Source organism: Orycteropus afer, unplaced genomic scaffold (genome assembly GCF_000298275.1).
Source record: "Orycteropus afer afer isolate SDZICR_OR568_19922 unplaced genomic scaffold, OryAfe1.0 scaffold00168, whole genome shotgun sequence".
In the NCBI taxonomy this organism is placed as follows: domain Eukaryota; kingdom Metazoa; phylum Chordata; class Mammalia; order Tubulidentata; family Orycteropodidae; genus Orycteropus; species Orycteropus afer.
The window spans coordinates 6677528-6695997 of record NW_006921755.1 but is presented as its reverse complement, the minus strand read 5'-3'; the positions used below and the strand labels follow the sequence as shown (position 1 = coordinate 6695997).

Sequence of the window (18470 nt, the reverse complement as noted above, 5' to 3'; positions counted from 1 at the left end):
GTGCGCGCGTGTGTGAAAGAGACAGACAGACAGACAGGGTGGGGAAAATGACAGGCTTTGGTATTTGTTAGGTTCTGTGAAGTTGGTTTCAACTCATAGCGACCCAGTGTTCAAAAGAATGAAACACTGCTCAGTCCTATGGCTTCCTTACAATTGTTGCTATGTTTGTACCCATTGTTGCAGTCACTGCATCAGTCCATCTTGTTGCAAGCCTCCCTTTTTTTTGCTGACCCTCTAATTTACCAAGCATGATGTCCTTCTCCAGGTACTGGTCCCTACTGTTAATAACATGTCCAAAGTACGTGAGACAAAGTCTTGCCATCCCCGCTTCCAAGGAGCATTCTGATTATGCTTTTTCCAAGACATATTTGCTTGTTCTTCTGGCAGTCCATGGATATTCATATTCTTTGGCAATGTTCTAATTCAAAGGCATCAGTTCTTCTGTAGTCTTCTTTACTCATTTGTCCAGCATTAGTATACAGATAAGGTAATTAAAAATACAATGTGGCTTGGGTCAGGTGCACCTTAGTCTTCAAAGTGACATCTTTCTTTTTAACACTATGAACAGATCCTTTGCTGCAGATTTTCCCAATGCAATAAATGCATCATTTGATTTCTGACTGTTGCTTCCATGAGCATTGATTGTGAATCGAAGTAAAATAAAATCATTGATGACTTCAGTAATTTCTCCATTTATCATGATGTTGCTTATTTGTCTAGTTATGAGGATTTTTGTTTTCTTGACTTTGAGTTGCAACCCATACTGAAGGCTGTAGCATTTGATCTTCATCAGTAAGTGCTTCAAGTCCTCTTTGCTTTTAGCAAGAAAGGCTGTGTCATCTGTGTATCTCAGGGCTTATAGCTTTTAATAAATTCTTAAGGATTTTGTGATCAAAAAGGCCACACTCTCCCAGATTTAAGATTGGGTAGATTGTTTCTAAATGACACTCAGCTTCTAGCAATATGGTGCACCATAGGGGAAAAAAACACTCAGACCTTCAATGTCATTTCAAAAGTTTTATTCAGCATTGAATGGGAATAAATAGCTCACATAAGTGAAAACATGGTGATTTCAGAGAGTGGAGCCCGAGCAGAGATGGATATTGGGCAAAAAACAAAGAGATTACAATAAAATCATTTATTGGTTAGTTTTGATTGGTGGCACAAAAGGAAGGGTTAAAGATGTGGGGAAAGGCTTTTATTGGACACAAATGCTTTGGCGGCTACAAAGATTTTAAAGTATAGTCACAGGATGGGTGCTGGGGACATTTGGAAGTGGCTTTAAGGAGAAGCCTGGAAGGGGAGTCAGGCACTGGGGACTTTTGGAATAGGTTTAAGGGGCACCCTGGAAAGGGAACTGGGCATGGGATTTGGAGCAGCTTTACAGGATGCCAGGAAGTGAGCAGAGCAGCTAAGGGAGATGAACTTGTCTGTCAGCTTGTCATCCTGTGCTGGCTTACATGTTGCTATGAGGCTAGAGGCTATGCCATCAATATTGCAAATCCCAGCAGGTTACCCATGGTGGGCAGGTTTCAGTGGAACTTTCAGACTAGGACATACTTGGAAGAAGAAAGAGACCATCCACTTCTCAAAGAATTGACCAACGAAAACTTTGTGAATAGCAATGAAACACTGTCTTATATATTACTGGAAAACTTTATAAATAGCCCTGAAACATTGTCTGATGTAGTGCCAGATGAGCCTGTCAGGTCAGAAGGCACTCAAAATATGACTGGGAAACAGTTGCCTACTTAGAGTAGAACCGACCTTAATGATATGGATGGAGTAAAGCTTTTGAGACCTCCATTTGCTGATGTAGCACTACTCAATATGAGAAGAAACAGCTGTAAACATCCATTAATAATCAGAACATGGAATGGATTAAGTATGAATCTAGGAAAATTGGAAGTTGTCAAAAATGAAATAGAACACATAAAGATCAGTATCCTAGTCAGTAGTGAGCTGAAATGGACTGGTTTTGGCCATTTTGAATCAGACAACCATATGATCTACTATGCTGGGAATGACAGATTAAAGAGGAATGGCATGGCATAAATCATCACAAAGAATGTTTCAACATCTGTCCTGAAGTACAGTGCTGTCAGTGATAGGATAATATCTATATGCCTGCAGGGAAGAACAGTTAGTAGTAGTACTGTTATTCAAATATACGCACCAACCACCAGAGTCATAGATGAAGAAATTGAAGATTTTTACCAACTTCTGCAGTCTGAAATTGACCAAACACGAAATCAAGATGTGTTGATTATCACTAGTGATTGTAATGCAAAAGTTGGAAGCAAAGAAGAATCACCATTAGCTGGAAAATATGGCGTTGGTGATAGAAATAATGCTGGAGATCACATGATAAAATTTTGCAAGACCAATGACTTATTCATTGCCAACACCTTTTTTCAACAATAGAAATGCTGAGTATACATGTGGACTTCGCTAGATGGAGTAACGCAAGAATCAGATTGACTACATCTGTGGCAAGAGATGATGGAGAAGCTCAGTATCTTCAGCCAAAACAAGGCCAGGAGCTGATTGTGGAACAGACCATCAACTGCTCATATGCAAGTTCAAGTAGAAGTTGAAGACAATTAAAATAAGTCCACGAGAGCCAAAATAGGACCTTGAATTTAGAATTTATATGACCTCCTGAATTTAGAGACCATCTAAAGAATAGATTTGATGCATTGAACACTAATGACCAAAAACCAAAGAAATTGTGGGATGACATCAAGAACGTCATCCATGAAGAGAGCAAGAGATCATTAAAAAGACAGGAAAGGAGGAAAAGACCAAAATGGATGTTATAAGAGACTCTGAAATTGGCCCTTGAATGGAGAGTAGCTAAAACAAATGGAAGAAATGACAAGATAAAAGAGCTGAACAGAAGATTTCAAAGAGCACATAAGAAGACAAAGTCAATTATTATAATGAAATGTGCAAAGACCTGGAATTATAAAACAAAAGGGAAGAACATGGTTGGCATTTTTCAAACTGAAAGAACTGAAGAAAAAATTAAGCCTTGAGTTACAATATCAAAAGATTCTATGGACGAAATATTGAATGATGCAGGAAACATCAAAAGAAGATGAAAGGAATACACAGTATCACTGTACCAAAAAGAATTGGGCAATGTTCATCCATTTTGTGGCATATGATCAAGAACCAATAGTACTGAAGGAAGAAGTCAAGCCTGCACTGAAGGAACTGGCAGAAAATAAGGCTCCAGGAATTGACAGAACACCCATTGATACGTTTCAACAAACAGATGCTGCACTGGAGGCACTCACTCGGCTATGCCAAGAGATTTGGAAGACAGCTAACTGAAAGAGATCCGTATTTGTACCCATTCCAAAGAAAGGTGATCCCACAGAATGTGGAAATTATCAAACAGTATCATTAATGTCACATGCAAGTTAAATCTTACTGAAGATAATTCAAAAACAGTTGCAGGGATACATTGACAGAGAACTTCCAGAAATGCAAGCTGGATTCAGAATCGGATGTGGAACGAGAAATATCATTACAGGTGTTAGGTGGATCTTGGTTGAGAGAAAAAAATAGCAGAAAGCTATTTACTTATGTTTTATTGACTATGCAGAGGCATTTGACTGTGTGGATCATAATAAATTATGGGTAACATTAAGAAAAATGGGAGTTCCAGAACACTTAATTATACTCATGAGGAACCTGTACATAGACAAAGAGGCTGTCGTTAGAACAGAACAACTGCATGGTTTAAAATCAAGACGGAAGTGTGTTAGGGTTGTATCCTTTGATTATACTTACTCAATTTGTATGTTGAGCAGATAACATGAGAAGTTGGAATAAAGGAAGATGATCATGGCATCAGAATTGGAGGAAGACTCATTAACAATCTGCGATGCACAGATGACAACTTTGCTTGCTGAAAGTGAGGAAGACTTGAAGCACTTACTGATGAGGATTGAAGACTACAGTCTGCAGTAGGGATTACACCGCAATATAAAGAAAACAAAAATCCTCACAACTGGACCAATAAGCAGCATCGTGATTAATGGAGAAAGATTAAATTTGTCAAGGACTTCATATTCTTTTGTTCTACCATAAACATCAATGGAAGCAGTAGACAAGATATCAGATGACGTATTGCATTGGGCAAATCTGCTGCAAAAGACCTCTTTCAAGTGCTGAGAACAAAGATGTCTCCTTGAAGACTAAGGTGTGCCTAACCCAAGCCACCAGTGTTGGGTCTGACACAATGGCACATAACAACAACAACAGCAACCCAAGCCAAAGTATTTTTAGTCGCCTCTTATGCATGTGAGAGCTGGACAATGAATAAGACCAGAAAGAAGATGGGGCAATCTACTTCCATAGTGATACTGCCTCAGAAACCCAAGGAGGGGTCGCTATGAGTTGGATCTGACTCAATGGCAGTGAGTTTGGTTTTTTTTTTTTGGAAGAGGAGTTGATGCTTGGGAGTTGTGGTGTTGGCGAAGGATGCTGAGAGTACCATGGACTACTAAAAGAACTAACAAATCTATCCTGGAAGAAGTGCAGCCGGAATGCTCCATGGAAGCGAGAATGGCCAGACTTTGTCTCCCCTACTTTGGTCATGTTGTCAGAAGGGTCCATTCTCTGGAGAAGGCTATCATGCTTGGTAAAGTGGAGGGTCAATGAAAAAGGGGAGGGCCCTCAACAAGATGGATTGAACAGTGGCTGCAGCAAGGAACTCAGGTATAGCAAGGACCATGAGGATGGCACAGAACTGGGTAGTGTTTCCTTCTGTACGTAAGGTTGCTATGAGTCAGAGACAGCTTGATGGCACCTAACAACAGTCATAGGATGCTTACAATATATACTTTTTAGAACAGGTTCTGAAATTGTTTAGGTTGATGTAAAACATTCTTTGGGGCCAGAACTGGTAATAAGAATTAACGCTAAAGCTGTTTCTTTAGAAACTGTTTGTCTAAGTGAAACCTTCTAGGTTATCTGGGAAACTTTAGATAATGCTGGCTCCAAAATCCTTTCAAAACAATTCTCTTTATTATATCTTTGTCATAAATAAATATTTCTTCGGCCCACTTTGTCCAAAAAAAGACAGCTGTGTCAAGATTCTCTTCCTAAGAGTGCATTTCTTTCAAATTTGACCACCAAGAGAAAACACTTTCTTAATTACCATTTGCCTGTGAAGAGTCAGCTAGGCAAACATGGAGTCTCAGCCAGACATGAAAACACACCAGTTTAATTCAGCAAAACCAAGTTTAATTTAAGCATTTAGTTCTGGTCAGAAAGCCTTCTCCTTTACAGATTATGCTAATGTATTTGGAACTACAACTTCCACCCCTCATTTAGAGAGCATACAGTCCAAAGCATTAATGGAACTTTTCTAAATGTCTTCTGCATAAATGTTCTGTCCACACAAGGGAAATGAATTTTCTCTGCATAAATGTTTTCATGGCTCACATCGAAGCTCCCAAGACACTGAGCTCTTTGATGGTGTTTTTAAGAAGGTAGAACTGATGGGGATTCAGTAGGTTATTGGTATCTTTGTACCTGAGTTAGAAATACATTCTTGGCTCAGCACAGTATAATTTAAAGTTCTGATGCCTACTTCTTTAGTAATTGAGAGAATCTATCTTACCATGTTGGCCAAATTCAAACTGCATAATTAAATTCTGCTTTATTGCCATGGCTCTCTTTTCAGTTTGATTAGAGAATCCTTGCTGTCTCACCCAGACACCTAGGCAGTTATTTCATACAGGCAGAATGTTGCTGCCTCATTCCTGAGGGATAGCTGTGCAGTGCTAAGTCAGTTATTGTGCTTAGTGTAGCTGATAATTTCTGGCATGTCTGAAAAATTTATAAGGTGATTTTTAAATGTCTTTACTATGTACAAAGACAATAGAGCATAAATATACATTATGAATGGAGATTGTTTTGAAATTTGAAATAACACTAGAATCTTCCAGAGAGTTCTTACTGTCTGTATGCAGATGATCTGTTCTTTTGATCAAATCTCCATCAGAAATGGATCTTTCTCAGCTCTGTACTCACAGGTCTATTCCAAGTCCCTCTCACAGGGCTGACACATACTTGACACAAAGTAAATATTTGCTAAAGGATAAAACAGAAGGAGGCAAGGAGAGAAGTAATTTCTTTGGGGCCATTTTACATATTACATTTCTTAGAACCCTGGCCTCCTTAAAACTTAAGTAAGAAATCCTGGATTTGCTGTCCTCAAACACCACCAAGTCAAGTCAATTAAGAAATATCTAAAGCAAGCCTTCCTTTGTGTGTGTGTGTGTGTGTGCTTTAGGTGCAAATTTACAGAGCAGAGTTTGTTTCACATTCAACATTACATTTAGTTTCACTCCTCATTTACCATCCCCAACTCTAACCTAGTCTCCCTCCCTGCCCAGTAACCCTCCCCCCATGCACCTCATAGTTATGCCCTCCTGTGGGTCCTGCATTTCCTCCGTGTGAATGTTGCCCCTCTGGTACCCTGTGGTTGATAGCTCCAAGGGATGCATTTCCATAGAGTATGTGGGTGCGTCACCCTGGGTTGAGTGGTCGGCGTGTACATCTTGTTTACTACTGGGCTGAGAGCCATCCCCTGGGACTGAGATTTATTCCAGGCCCAGAATGTTTCCCAGGACCATAGTATTTGGGGTCTCACCGGGCTCCATCTGACCAATAATTTTGGTCATTATTGAGTTTTTGGATTTTGTTTCACATTTTTCCTCCCACTCTATCCACGATCTCTAGATTTGATTCTTTCCTGAGTGGTTGGCATTGGTAGCCAGGCACCATCTAGTTCTTCTCATCTCGCGGGCCATTGTGCCCTAGGGCTGATTGCTTCCAAATGCCCTTTTTTTTTTTTTTCCCCCACTCTTCTTTGCTTCCAAGGATAGGAGACCATTAGCTGCATCTTGGATGGCCACTTGACAGTAAGGCAAGCCTTCTAAGCTTTCAGTGAAAATTCTTTGATTATTAAATTACAAATACTAGTTTTACAGAGTTTAGGTAGCTCCAGCAGACTAGCCACTCCAACTGTTTCATTCTTCCTCCATTCTCGATACCATTCTCTCTTTCTGTCTGTGTCTATTTCTCTCTCCCTTTCACACACACACACACACACACACACACATTAACTTATGAGTATATCATTCAAAAACTGTCTGACACCACTATAAAATTTGTCCCTCTGCTTCTTCTAACTCCTATAGCATTTTTTTCTCTGTCTCATTTATTTGAGCACCATATGTTCTGCCTTGCATGGTTGGTAGCCTTTTCACCTGTCAGGTTTTTTGCCTCTCCAAGTAACTTGTGAAAACCTTGATGATTAAAGTGTCTATGACACTTAGTAACCTCCACAAATACCCAGGAAAATTATTTATGTGCATTAAGATACTACTTTCCACTTTAATGAGAATCACATGGTGTTTAAAATATATAACATAAATTATCTTCCATGCCCTGTCTATTGCTTTCATTGAACAGCAGTTTAAGGCAGGTAGTGGAAGCAAAGTACTATGTCATAAAAATGAAGAAATGATTAAAATACCATACCTGCCCTAAAGGAGCACATAGACTTGTAAAGAAGAAAGACGTAAATTGCTAGATATAATAAAGGAAGAATGAGAGAAATGTGTTTTTATTGTTGTTTATTTAGAGCCACTCCTCAGAAGGAAGGTTGGGCAATCTACTTCCGTAGCGATACTGCCTTGGAAACCCAGGGAGGGGTTGCTATGAGTTGGGTCCGACTCAAGGGCAGTGAGTTTGGTTTTTTGGTTTTATTTAGAGCAGTGGTTCACAACCAGTACAGTTTTGTCTCCTCAGGGCACACTTGGCAATGTCTGCAGGCAATTTTGGTTGTCACAACTAGAGGTTGCTCTTAGCAACTAGTGTGTAGGGCTAGGGGTGCTGCTAAAAGTCCTACACGCACAGAACAACCCCTACAGCAAACAATTATCCAGCCCCAAGTGTCAATAATGCCAAGTAGAGAAACCCTGTATTAGAGCAGGCATTGTGTAAGTAGAGAGGGAAGAACATCAAAGGGCTGAATGGAACATACTGGGTCAAAAGAAAGAAGAGGAGAATATACATTTGAATACTGACTTTTAAATTGATAGAACATTTTTGAACTACAGATTAGAAACTGAGAACAGTGGTTGCCTCCAGAATACAGAACAAAGGCTTTTAGAGGCGAGAGTTTTCATTTTATATACCATTGTGTACAGTTTGGAATTTTACTTTGTGCATGTATTAATTTTTCAACTAAAATTTTTACTAAACAAACTAGGAAAATAGAATTAAATGGCAATTTTGAAAGCTCTCAGAGAGCATTGCAGTACGATTATAACACTGCTCTGGTGGCATAGTGCCTAAGGCATTTGACTGCTAACCAGAAGGCTGGAGGTTCAAACTTACCAGCCACTCCTCAGAAGGAAGGTTGGGCAATCTACTTCCATAGTGATACTGTCTCGGAAACCAAGGAGTTTGTCTCTACAGGTCGGGTCTGATTCCACCACAGTGAGTTTGGTTTTTTTTTTTATTCATTCTTAAATTATGTAATGAAAAATTTTTCTCTCTTCAAAAATGGCAAATGTGATTTAGCAATGGACAAAAACATGCCTTACCTCTTGCTTCTGGAAAAACTGAGTGACTTGAGAGTCATGTGCTGAGATCTCTTGAATCTACTCTTTCATGTTCTATTCTATGGTGTCCACTCTTATTTCATACTCTCATTACCTCTACCCTGGACTATTTCAATAGCCTCCTAAATGGTTTCCAATCTCTCTTGAATCTAATCCATTTTATCTACCACTGCCAAGATTAATTGCCTTAAACCTCACACTCAGATCATTGCAGGCCCTGTTCAAAGCCTCCTTTTCATCTACTGTGCACCGTCCACTGCTCAGCAGGACATTAAGACCTCAGCTCCCTCCAGCTTTAGTTCCTGCTGATTCCGTGTACCCAGCTTATGCCCAGGCCCAACTGAACACTCATCCTGAGCCTCACATGTCCATAAATCCCCATCTCTGTGAAATCTCTCACACCTGAAACACTTACCCTTGTCTGTTCTACCTCTTGAATGGAGCCTCAGTTCAAATACCCCCAATTTCTTCAAGTCACCGTGATTACAGCAACCGGAAGTAATCACTCCTTTATATCTTTATGGTACATATCACATTTTATCTTGTGTTATTTTTACTTACACATTTAATATCCTCTACTAGAATTTAAATATCCCAAAGATTGATTTGTATGTGTGTTTTCTGCAGTGCCCAGTTCTGTGCTTTCTGCTTAGTACTGGCTGAATGAGAGGCTGAATAAGATGCTTGGTATTTATTGTATGTATTTTTTCATCTCAATTTGATGTCCATTACTTTTGACTCCAAATCCATTAGAATAAAACCCAGTAAAGTCTCACACAATAAGTATGGGATGTAGAAAGTGTTGAGAATCTCTTTTATTCTCAGCTCAATTTAAAATGCTTATCTAGTCACAGTGAGGATCCTGTTAGAGAGTAAGGCTGTTTTTGTAATGGAAATGAATGACTGTCAGCGTTTGGATTAATAGATAATCCTCTTGGAAGGTGTAAGGAGAGGCGAAAGAGAGTGCTAAATCCTTCAGTATAAAGTATGAGCTTTATTAAAGGAGCCAATAAGATAAAGGAATTAAGAAGACACAGCAAAAGCCATATTCAGGTCAGACTCAAGTGATGTAGATTTATGCTGCATCGACTCCTACATCCTGCCCTTGTTTGTACTCTTTCTCCTTGCCCCCATCAACCTGAGGACTGTGTTTCTCTTCCATTGCCGTAATTCCAATTCCTAATTTCTTGCCTGGACTTTTGCAGCAGCTACTGTACTTGCTCTTCCTGCCCCTAGCTGTTTGCTCATCTAGTTCACCCTTCACAACTCCTGCCACAAATATCATTCCAAAATCAAAGCAGTCGTGTCCCATTACTTCTGGACAAAACTCAGACTCTAATGTGATAGTCAAAGCTTTTCAAATCAGCCACATCTCTTGCCACTCCCCTACCTCCTCATAGCCCAGGCTCCTCTGTACCGTCAGGTCATCCATGCTGTGTTGCTCACTTTGCACATATAATCATCTACTTGCAAGGTCCTTACCCTTTTCCATGTACTTTTTTACTTATTCTTCAAAGCTAAAAAAGGAAAAGAAAACAAACCAATTGATACCACGTGAATCACAACCCATAGCAGTCCCTTGTGTTGCAGAGAAGAACTGCTCCCTAGGGTTTTCTTTGCCATATTCTTTATAGATGGAGATCACCAGGCCTTTCTTCCAAGGGAGTTCTGGGTGTTTGAACCACCCACCTTCAGTTAGAAGTTTGGTTCTTTACTGTTTGTGCTACCAAGGGACTCCTTTTTCTTCCAGAACCAGCCTAACTGTCCTGCCACTGAGCAGCTCCCCCTGACATCGCTCTCTCTTCCTAGCTGGTTTAGTCTCCCCTTCTAGACACTCACAGTAGATTGTACATACCTCTATTATTGCATGTTTTACCTTTTACTTATATTGTTTACATACTTTTCTCTGACCACTGAGCACCTCAAACCTGGAGCTGTTTTGTAGGCATGTTTCTGTCTCCAGAGTCCAGTACAGCATGGGGTGCATGATAGATGCTGACTGGGTGAATAAATGGTCCTGGACACTCACACTTTAGCCACACAGACTTTTCCGGCCCCTGGATTGTCTCTGCCTTTGCATTCCCTTTCCCTTCACCTGAAACACTCTACCTTCAGATCTTTTTGTGACTGGACCTTTTGCATTCATTAGGTTTCTGCTCAAATTTACCTTCTCAGAGTGCCTTTCCTAACACCTGTCAATAATAAGCTTAATAATAAGTTAATAATAAGTTCTTCTGCCTCAGTCACCCACCAACACAGCACCTTATCTCATTTTCTTAGTGACACCGCACTCTTAAATTTTGATCATTTCTTAATTTGCTTTTTTATCATCTTTTTGTTGTTATTTAATATCTGTTTCTTTCCTTACTAGGAAAGATTATTTACTTCACCATAGTAGACCCAGTGTGCCAACAGTGTCTGGCACATAATAGGGTCTCAGTACATCAATGAATAAACTGACAAACAAATGAATATTTGCTGATCCTATGAAAAAAATCTATCTAGAAAGGCAAGCACACAAACAAATACAATTCTGACCTTGAAGAAGCTCAAATTCTAGAAATCTTTCTAAAGTTCATGGGTGGGGCTGAAGCTAAAAATACTTTAGTAACTGAAGCACTGAGATACTTTTGGTATTCTTGGTTCTGTTATGATACTCTCTTCATTTTGTTATTTTAAACATGTCCCTGGTGACATAAAAAGCTATTTAAATTAGCTATCTTTAGGAATAATGCCACTAGGGAAATAGTGGCATTTCTTCCATGGTAGACATCCTGCCAGCATTACTTTAACCACAGATACGTAGAGCCTTTGGTGTCCTGCACAATGCCTTGTGTGTGAAGGGTGCTTAATAAATATTTGCTCAGTGACTGAATGAATGCTTTAGTACTCTGTCTTGTCTTCTTGGGAAGAGCTTGAATTGTTGCCCAGCTCTTCTCTAGGGAACCTAGTGTTCACTGGCCTTGTTCCCATCTACTACCTTGTAAACAGCTTGGCTGCATACTACCTGGAGGAAAATGGGACCAGTCATTTGGCAGCAATGCCTGCCATGGCCAGAAGGAGCCATGTACTAGGGGCTAGAGGACAAAATATTCTTTGTTTGTTTATTTGTTTTTTAGATCTATTTGCCTCTGATTTTTTGCGGGGAGGAGGGAGTAGCAGCTATGTTTGCTCCAATTCAGACCAGCTCGAGTATAAGTCTCCTTAATTCCCCTCAAATTCTGATTCAATTCATCAGTGATCTAAGTGCCCACTTTGTGCCAGGCCATGCATGAACTATTGTGGATATGAGATGAATAAAAGCAAAACATCCACTGCTATCGAGTTGATTTCAACTCATAGCAACCCTAAAGCAACCCTATGGGACAGAGTAGAACTGCACCCATAGAGTTTCCAAATCTTTACCGAAGCACACTGCTTCGTCTTTCTCCCATGGAGAAGCTGGTAGGTTCAAACCATCAGCCTTTTTGTTTGCAGTTGAGTACTTTAACCACTGTGCCACCAGGACAGGGAAAGTCCAGGCCCCCAAAGAGTGTATCACCTACGAGGAAATGTAGCCTTCATCGATTCACAAGAAATATTACAGTGGAGACGTAGGAAGCTGTGAGCTGCCTGTATTCCTGCAGACACATACATGCTTAAGCTCCTTTCAGCTTATATTTTATTTTAATATGACTGCTTGGAGCCTGTTCCAAGTGAAAAAAAGGCTTCCTTTTTTCCTCAGTATTTATGATGTGATCTTTTATTTGTCACATATTCTTCCACATGTATCCAAAGGGAGGGTGTTTTTCTAGAGGTTAAATGCCCTGAGGTCTAGTTTATATCTACTAATCATGTAGCAACTAATCACATTCAAGGAGGCCATACACTAGCTGTGATCTTTATTTTTCTCTCTTTGAAATATGTTGTAACTGTATATACTCCGTATACATACTAGACTGCTAGATCCTGTTCCCTGGCTCTTGTACTTGATCGGATTTTAGTTTTTAGTGTGTATTTAATGTTTGCATTCTTCCCTTCTCTGTTTCTGTTCTCCATCAATTTTTCTAGAACATCTACTTTGAATTAGTGTCATCTGTGTTATTTATTTCAGGAATAATCTTAATAACCATGGTAATGAACAGAATTGTGGTTCTGGTGCCCATGGAGTAACCGCACCCAAAGCCTTAGAATATAAAATAACTAGCTGCTTTCATTCAACAATAACTGAGTCCCTATTTATGCTGTGAAGGCGCTTCGGCGGCCAAGTGGGTACAGCATTTGGCTGCTAACCAAAAGGTCTGCAGTTCAAACCCACTGGCTGCTGCATGGGAGAAAGAGGAGACAGTCTGCTTCCATAAAAATATACAGCCTTGGAAACCCTATGGAGCAGTTCTACTCTGTCTTACAGTGTCACTATGAGTCCGAATGGACTCAATGGCAGTAGGTTTAGTTTTGTTTGTTTATGGTTGCACTGTGTTAAATACTGAAAAATTGAACATTACCACGGAACTCCTTGTACTTAGTTTAGTTCATTCACTGGGTCCCAATGAAGTACCAGAAGCCAGTAGTACAAAGAGGAATGACACAGTCCTTGCCGTAAGGAAGTTGACAGTTCAGAAAAGAAGAGACGTCAGTCCAAATATATCATCAGTGATTGAGTACAATTAGTTCTGGGTTCAGTGGCAAGGAGTGGTCAGTTCTGCCTTTAGTTGAGGGAAGAGAGGTAGGAGTCAGAGGATAGCAAAAAACCTCATAAGGCTATAAGCTGAGTCTTAAAAGTTGATTAGATGTCTGACTGGACATCAGGGATTGGTGCATGTTCTGAGGAAGCAAACACATGTTCGGGCTATCGCAGTTTAGTTTATCTGGAGAACAGTGTGCAGCGTGCAGCAATGCTTAGCATTGTATATTTTTAGACTAAATGAATGAGGCAGAGGGAACTTCTTTGAGGCCCTTAAACTGCATGTTGAGCAAGTATGCAGGTATGCATATATGAAGGGTAAAGTGGGATAAGGAGTAAGCAAAACCAAAAAACCAAACTCACTGCCATCGAATCATTTCTGACTCCTAGCGACCCCCATTGGGTTTCTGAGGCTATAAATCTTTATGGAAGTAGATATCCCAGTCTTCCTTCCATGGAGCAGCTGGTGGGTTTGAACCACTGTCCTTCCAGTTAGCAGTCAAGTGCCTTAGGGTTTTATGTAATGTTGTTTTTGTTAGTTATGTAGTGCCATAAATTGGTTTGTATTTTGAAAAAAATATCCCAGAGGAAACTTTCATGTGAACTGGAGTTAGTGAGGAGAACAGATCTCAACTGCCATGTCCTGTCACTGACATTCCTTGAAACTTGTTGCTGGATTTAATTTTCCTATTCTTTTAAAGGGAGCTCTGGTAGCATAGTGGGTAAGGCACTTGACTGCTAACCAGCCGGCTGGTGTTTGAACCCCACCAGCCACTCCTGGGAAGGAAGATGAGGCAATCTACTTCCGTAGTGATACTGCCTCAGAAACCCAAGGAGGGCTCTCTATGAGTCAGGTCCGACTCAACGGCACATAATAACAACAACATTGTTTTTAAAGGAGCTCTGGTAGCATAGTGGCTAAGGCACTTGACTGCTAACCAGAAGGCTGGCGGTTCAAACTCACCAGCCACTCCTCGAAAGGAAAGTTGGGCAATCTACTTCTGTAGTAGACTGGGCAGTGTTTGAGTGTAATGAGTATTCACACTGGCAGCTAGGCTCTGCCCAAACATCTGAGTGGTGTTCTTCTCAAAGATACTGAATGATGTTTCAGTCACATACAATTTGTCATAGTGACCCAAGGAGGGGTCACTATGATTCGGGTCCAACTCGATGGCAAATAACAATTGTTTTAAAGAACTTTTATCTTTTAATAGGTGAGTTTGGTCTACAATTTATTTATTTGTCTTATTTTGCTCTTACTCAGTTTTGATAGCAAGACAATATTAGCCAGAGATAAGTTAACAGTTTTTATTCTCTTTCTAGTGTCTGGAATGGTTATGTAAGAGATGTTTCTATCTGCTTCTTGGAGATTTGGTTTAGATCACCTAGAAAACTATCCCAGCTTGGAGTCTTTAATTTTGAGATGAGGGAAGATTTTTGCCTGCTGATTTACTTGATAGTAGTTTATTCAGATATTCTGTTTTATTCCTTACCTCAATTTTATAATTTATACATTTCTATACCATTATCTGGGAACTCTGGTGGCCTAATGCCTAAGGCATTTGACTGCTAACCAGAAGGCTGATGATTCAAACCCACCAGCCACTCCTCGGAAGGAAGATTGGGCAATCTACTTGTGTAGTGATACTGCCTCAGAAACGCAAGGAGGGGTCGCTATGAGTCAGGTCCGACTCTACGGCACATAACAACAACATGTATAGCATTATCCAAATTGTGGGAAATCTGTTTATTTTCAAAGTTATCTGCATCAGAGCCAAAGGAATCAAGAGGGAGATGGATATGTTCCCTATCTTGCTGGTGAAGTTGATTTCACAATGTACATATCTACCAAAACTTATCAAATTATTTACTGAGGCAGTAACTAAAGATTGGTTATGAAGATGATTAAAATTTATCTGCATAAAATTATTCAGAGCATTTTTTAAAAATTCTCTTCTAACATATGTTTGTATATGTTCCCTTTTTTGTTCTTAATGTTTATTTGGGTATTCTCTTTTTTATTCTTTATGAATTTTGTTAAAACCGCTAGCTCTCCTGGAAGAATGCTTAACATCCTCACTTTCTTGATCTTCCTGCCACAAGTATCTTACAGTATCCCTGCCACCATCAGCACCTCCACCATATTGTTGCAGGAAAATGTTGTAAACATATGAAAGGACAGATGACTAGAGGAGTTTACACTTGGGATGGAGGAGAAACTTACAGGGGATGCAATTTCTTGTTTTAAGTACCCTGTGCAGTGAGCAAATTAGACCCAGTGGCACAGTTTTCTCTGTACAAATTGTATGTGACTGAAACATCATTCAGTATCTTTGAGAAGAACTCCACGCAGATGTTTGGGCAGAGCCTAGCTGCCAGTTGCACACTCATTACCGTTTAGGAACCAGGTTCTAGCACTTTTGCATCAAGGGCCATAGTGTTGGCTCTTGATAATGTGACCCTCCTTTAACTGGCAAACTGACAAAAATGAAGAGCAGAATCTAAAAATAATACAGCATCAGTTACCTGCTAAATAGTTAATATATTACTATTTTGGAATACATGTGTTTGTTTATCCAACTAAATATATGTATGGGTTACTTAAAGCAATTTGTTTCCCTTAAAAAAAGAAAAGGAGAAAACCTAGTCCTCTGGATTTGCAGGAGCTAACTATACTTCATAGCTTAATGTAAAAACTTGATTGCTTTTAATTTTTCTTGTAGTCATAAATGCATTCTAGAAGAAAATATAGCACGTAAGATGGACTATTAGTAATGTTGTTGTTAGGTCCCGTCAAGTCAGTCTGATTCATAGTTGACCCTTTGTACAACAGAAGGAAACACTGCCCAGTCCTGCACTATCTGCACACTCCTTGCTATGTTTGAGCCAATTGTTGTAGCCACCTGTGGCAATCCATCTCCTTGAGGGCTTTCTCTTTTTCACTGACCCTGTACTAGTTCCTTCTGATAATATATCCAAAATATGCGAGACAAAGTCTCATCATCCTTGCTTCTAAGAAGCATTCTGTCTTCACTTCTTCAGAGACAGATTTGTTCATTCTTCTGGAAATCCATGTTGTTGTTGTTGTTGTTATGTGCCGTCGAGTCAAACCCAACTCATAGCAACCCCTCCTTGGGTTTCCGAGGCAGTGTTACTACGGAAGTAGGATTGCCCAGCCTTCCTTCCGAGGAGTGGCTGGTGGGTTTGAACCACCAGCCGTCTGGTTAGCAGGCAAGTGTCTTAGCCACTATGCTACCAGAGCTCCCCTGGCAATCCATAGTATATTCAATATTCTTGGTCAACACTGCAATTCAAAGGCATCAATTCTTCTTTGGTTTTCCTTATTCATTGTCCAGCTTTTGCATGCATATGAGGTGATTGAAAATATCATGGCTTAGGCCAGGCTTAGTCTTCAAAGGGACATCTTTGCTTTTTAACATTTTAAAGATGTCTTTTGCTGCACATTTGCCCATGCAGTATGACATCTGATTTCTTGACAGCTGCCTCTGTGGGCATTGATTGTGGAATGGAGTAAAATGAAATCCTTGACAACTTCAATCTTTTCTCCTTTTATCATGATGTTGCTTATTGGTCCAGTTGTGGGGATTTTTGTTTTCTTCACGTTGAGTTGCATTCCATACTGAAGGTTGTAGTCTCTGATCTCCATCAGTAAGCGCTTGAAGTGCTCTTCACTTTCAGCAAGCAAAGTTGTGTCATGTGCATATTGCAGGTTGTTAATGAGTCTTCCTCTAATCCTGAAGCTCTTCATATAGTCCAGCTTCTTGGGCTGTTTGTTTAACATAGAGATTGGTAAGTATGGTGAAAGGATACAACTGTTACACATACCTTTTCTGATTTTAAACTACGCAGTATCCTCTTGTTCAGTTTGAACGACTGCATCTTGATCTATGTACAGTTCTGCATGGGCACAATTAAGTGTTCAGGAACTCCCATTCTTAGAAATTAGATACTTTCAAATAAGAAAATCATTACTTCATAATTTACTAACAACTGGATTTTGTTTTATGTTTTCATTTTATTTTCTTAGATTTTAAATTAGAGAGCAATATATAAAACCTTTTAATCTTCAGTTATGGGTTAACTTGAAGTCATCATAAATAGAGATACATTTGCTATTTTTCTGGCAATATAATAAATAAAGAATGGAAAAAATGCCTGAATAAAATTGAAGGGAAAGATTATCAAGAGAATATAAAATGAGATAAATTAGAAACCAGGCCTTCAACTGTTCCTTCATATCCTAAATGTGATCTTATTATTCTTAAATATTATGATTGTTATGTATTATATCAGTATCTTATCTCACTTACATCTCACAAACCCATTTAACAAATGGGTAGAAGGCTCCCCTACCTGATACTTAAGCAATGCTTCTAATTCTCTTTTGGCAGATAAGAAAGAGCTTTTCCTTTCCAAAGCAATTCACAAGTCCTTCATAGAGGTTAATGAGGAAGGCTCAGAAGCTGCTGCTGCCTCAGGTACCAAGTTGTTTTTTTTTTTTAAATAAATCTTCTCACCTTTTCTATATTTGTATTTTTTAAAAGCAGTCTGGAGTGGGGGTGAAAGGGTCATTTTCAGAACCAAGCCAGAAAAGTGACTGTGCTGTCACTCAGAAGTCAAACTAATGCTGTAGCAACTAGAATTTTCTAAATAGGATGTGAAGCCTGCTCTGGCACTAATGCCCTGGTACAGTGTAACTCCTGCCTCTGGTTTTCTCTCTAATGAGAGGCAGGAGGATGGCAGTTCTATGAGAATAAAATTTCCTGCTCTGCTGCTTGTTTAAATATTTCCCTGCTGCCTGTTTGAATATTTTTCTTTCTAATTACTTGTAGAAGTTGGTTGTTAATACTGTATGTGAAGAGTTCCTTTTTTAAGAAAAGTACATATATAAACAAGTATATGTGATAAAATGTAACAAATAATTAAAAAAAAAAACACACACATTTTGATGTAAAGCATGTGTCCAAAGCACAATGACAAATGTCCTTCATTGTGATAGTTCATTTTAACTTCCCAAGATAACTGCAAATGATTTTCCCTTTCTGCTTTTATTTTTGGACTCCTCCCGCCCCCAACCCCTGTATTCAAGGGAGCTCGGGTGGCATAGTGCCTAAGGCATTTGACTGCTAACC

At 39.5% G+C, this 18470-nt stretch overlaps 1 protein-coding gene across 1 annotated transcript in view; it reads left to right on the top strand.

The window, feature by feature from the left end:
* Positions 1-18470, top strand: part of SERPINI1 (serpin family I member 1) — a 37582-nt gene that overhangs the window by 17769 nt on the left and 1343 nt on the right. Inside the window, exon 6 of the mRNA XM_007946652.2 lies at positions 17730-17816. Within this exon, the coding sequence (XP_007944843.1) occupies positions 17730-17816 (87 nt within the window). The remainder of the gene's footprint in view (positions 1-17729; positions 17817-18470) is intronic.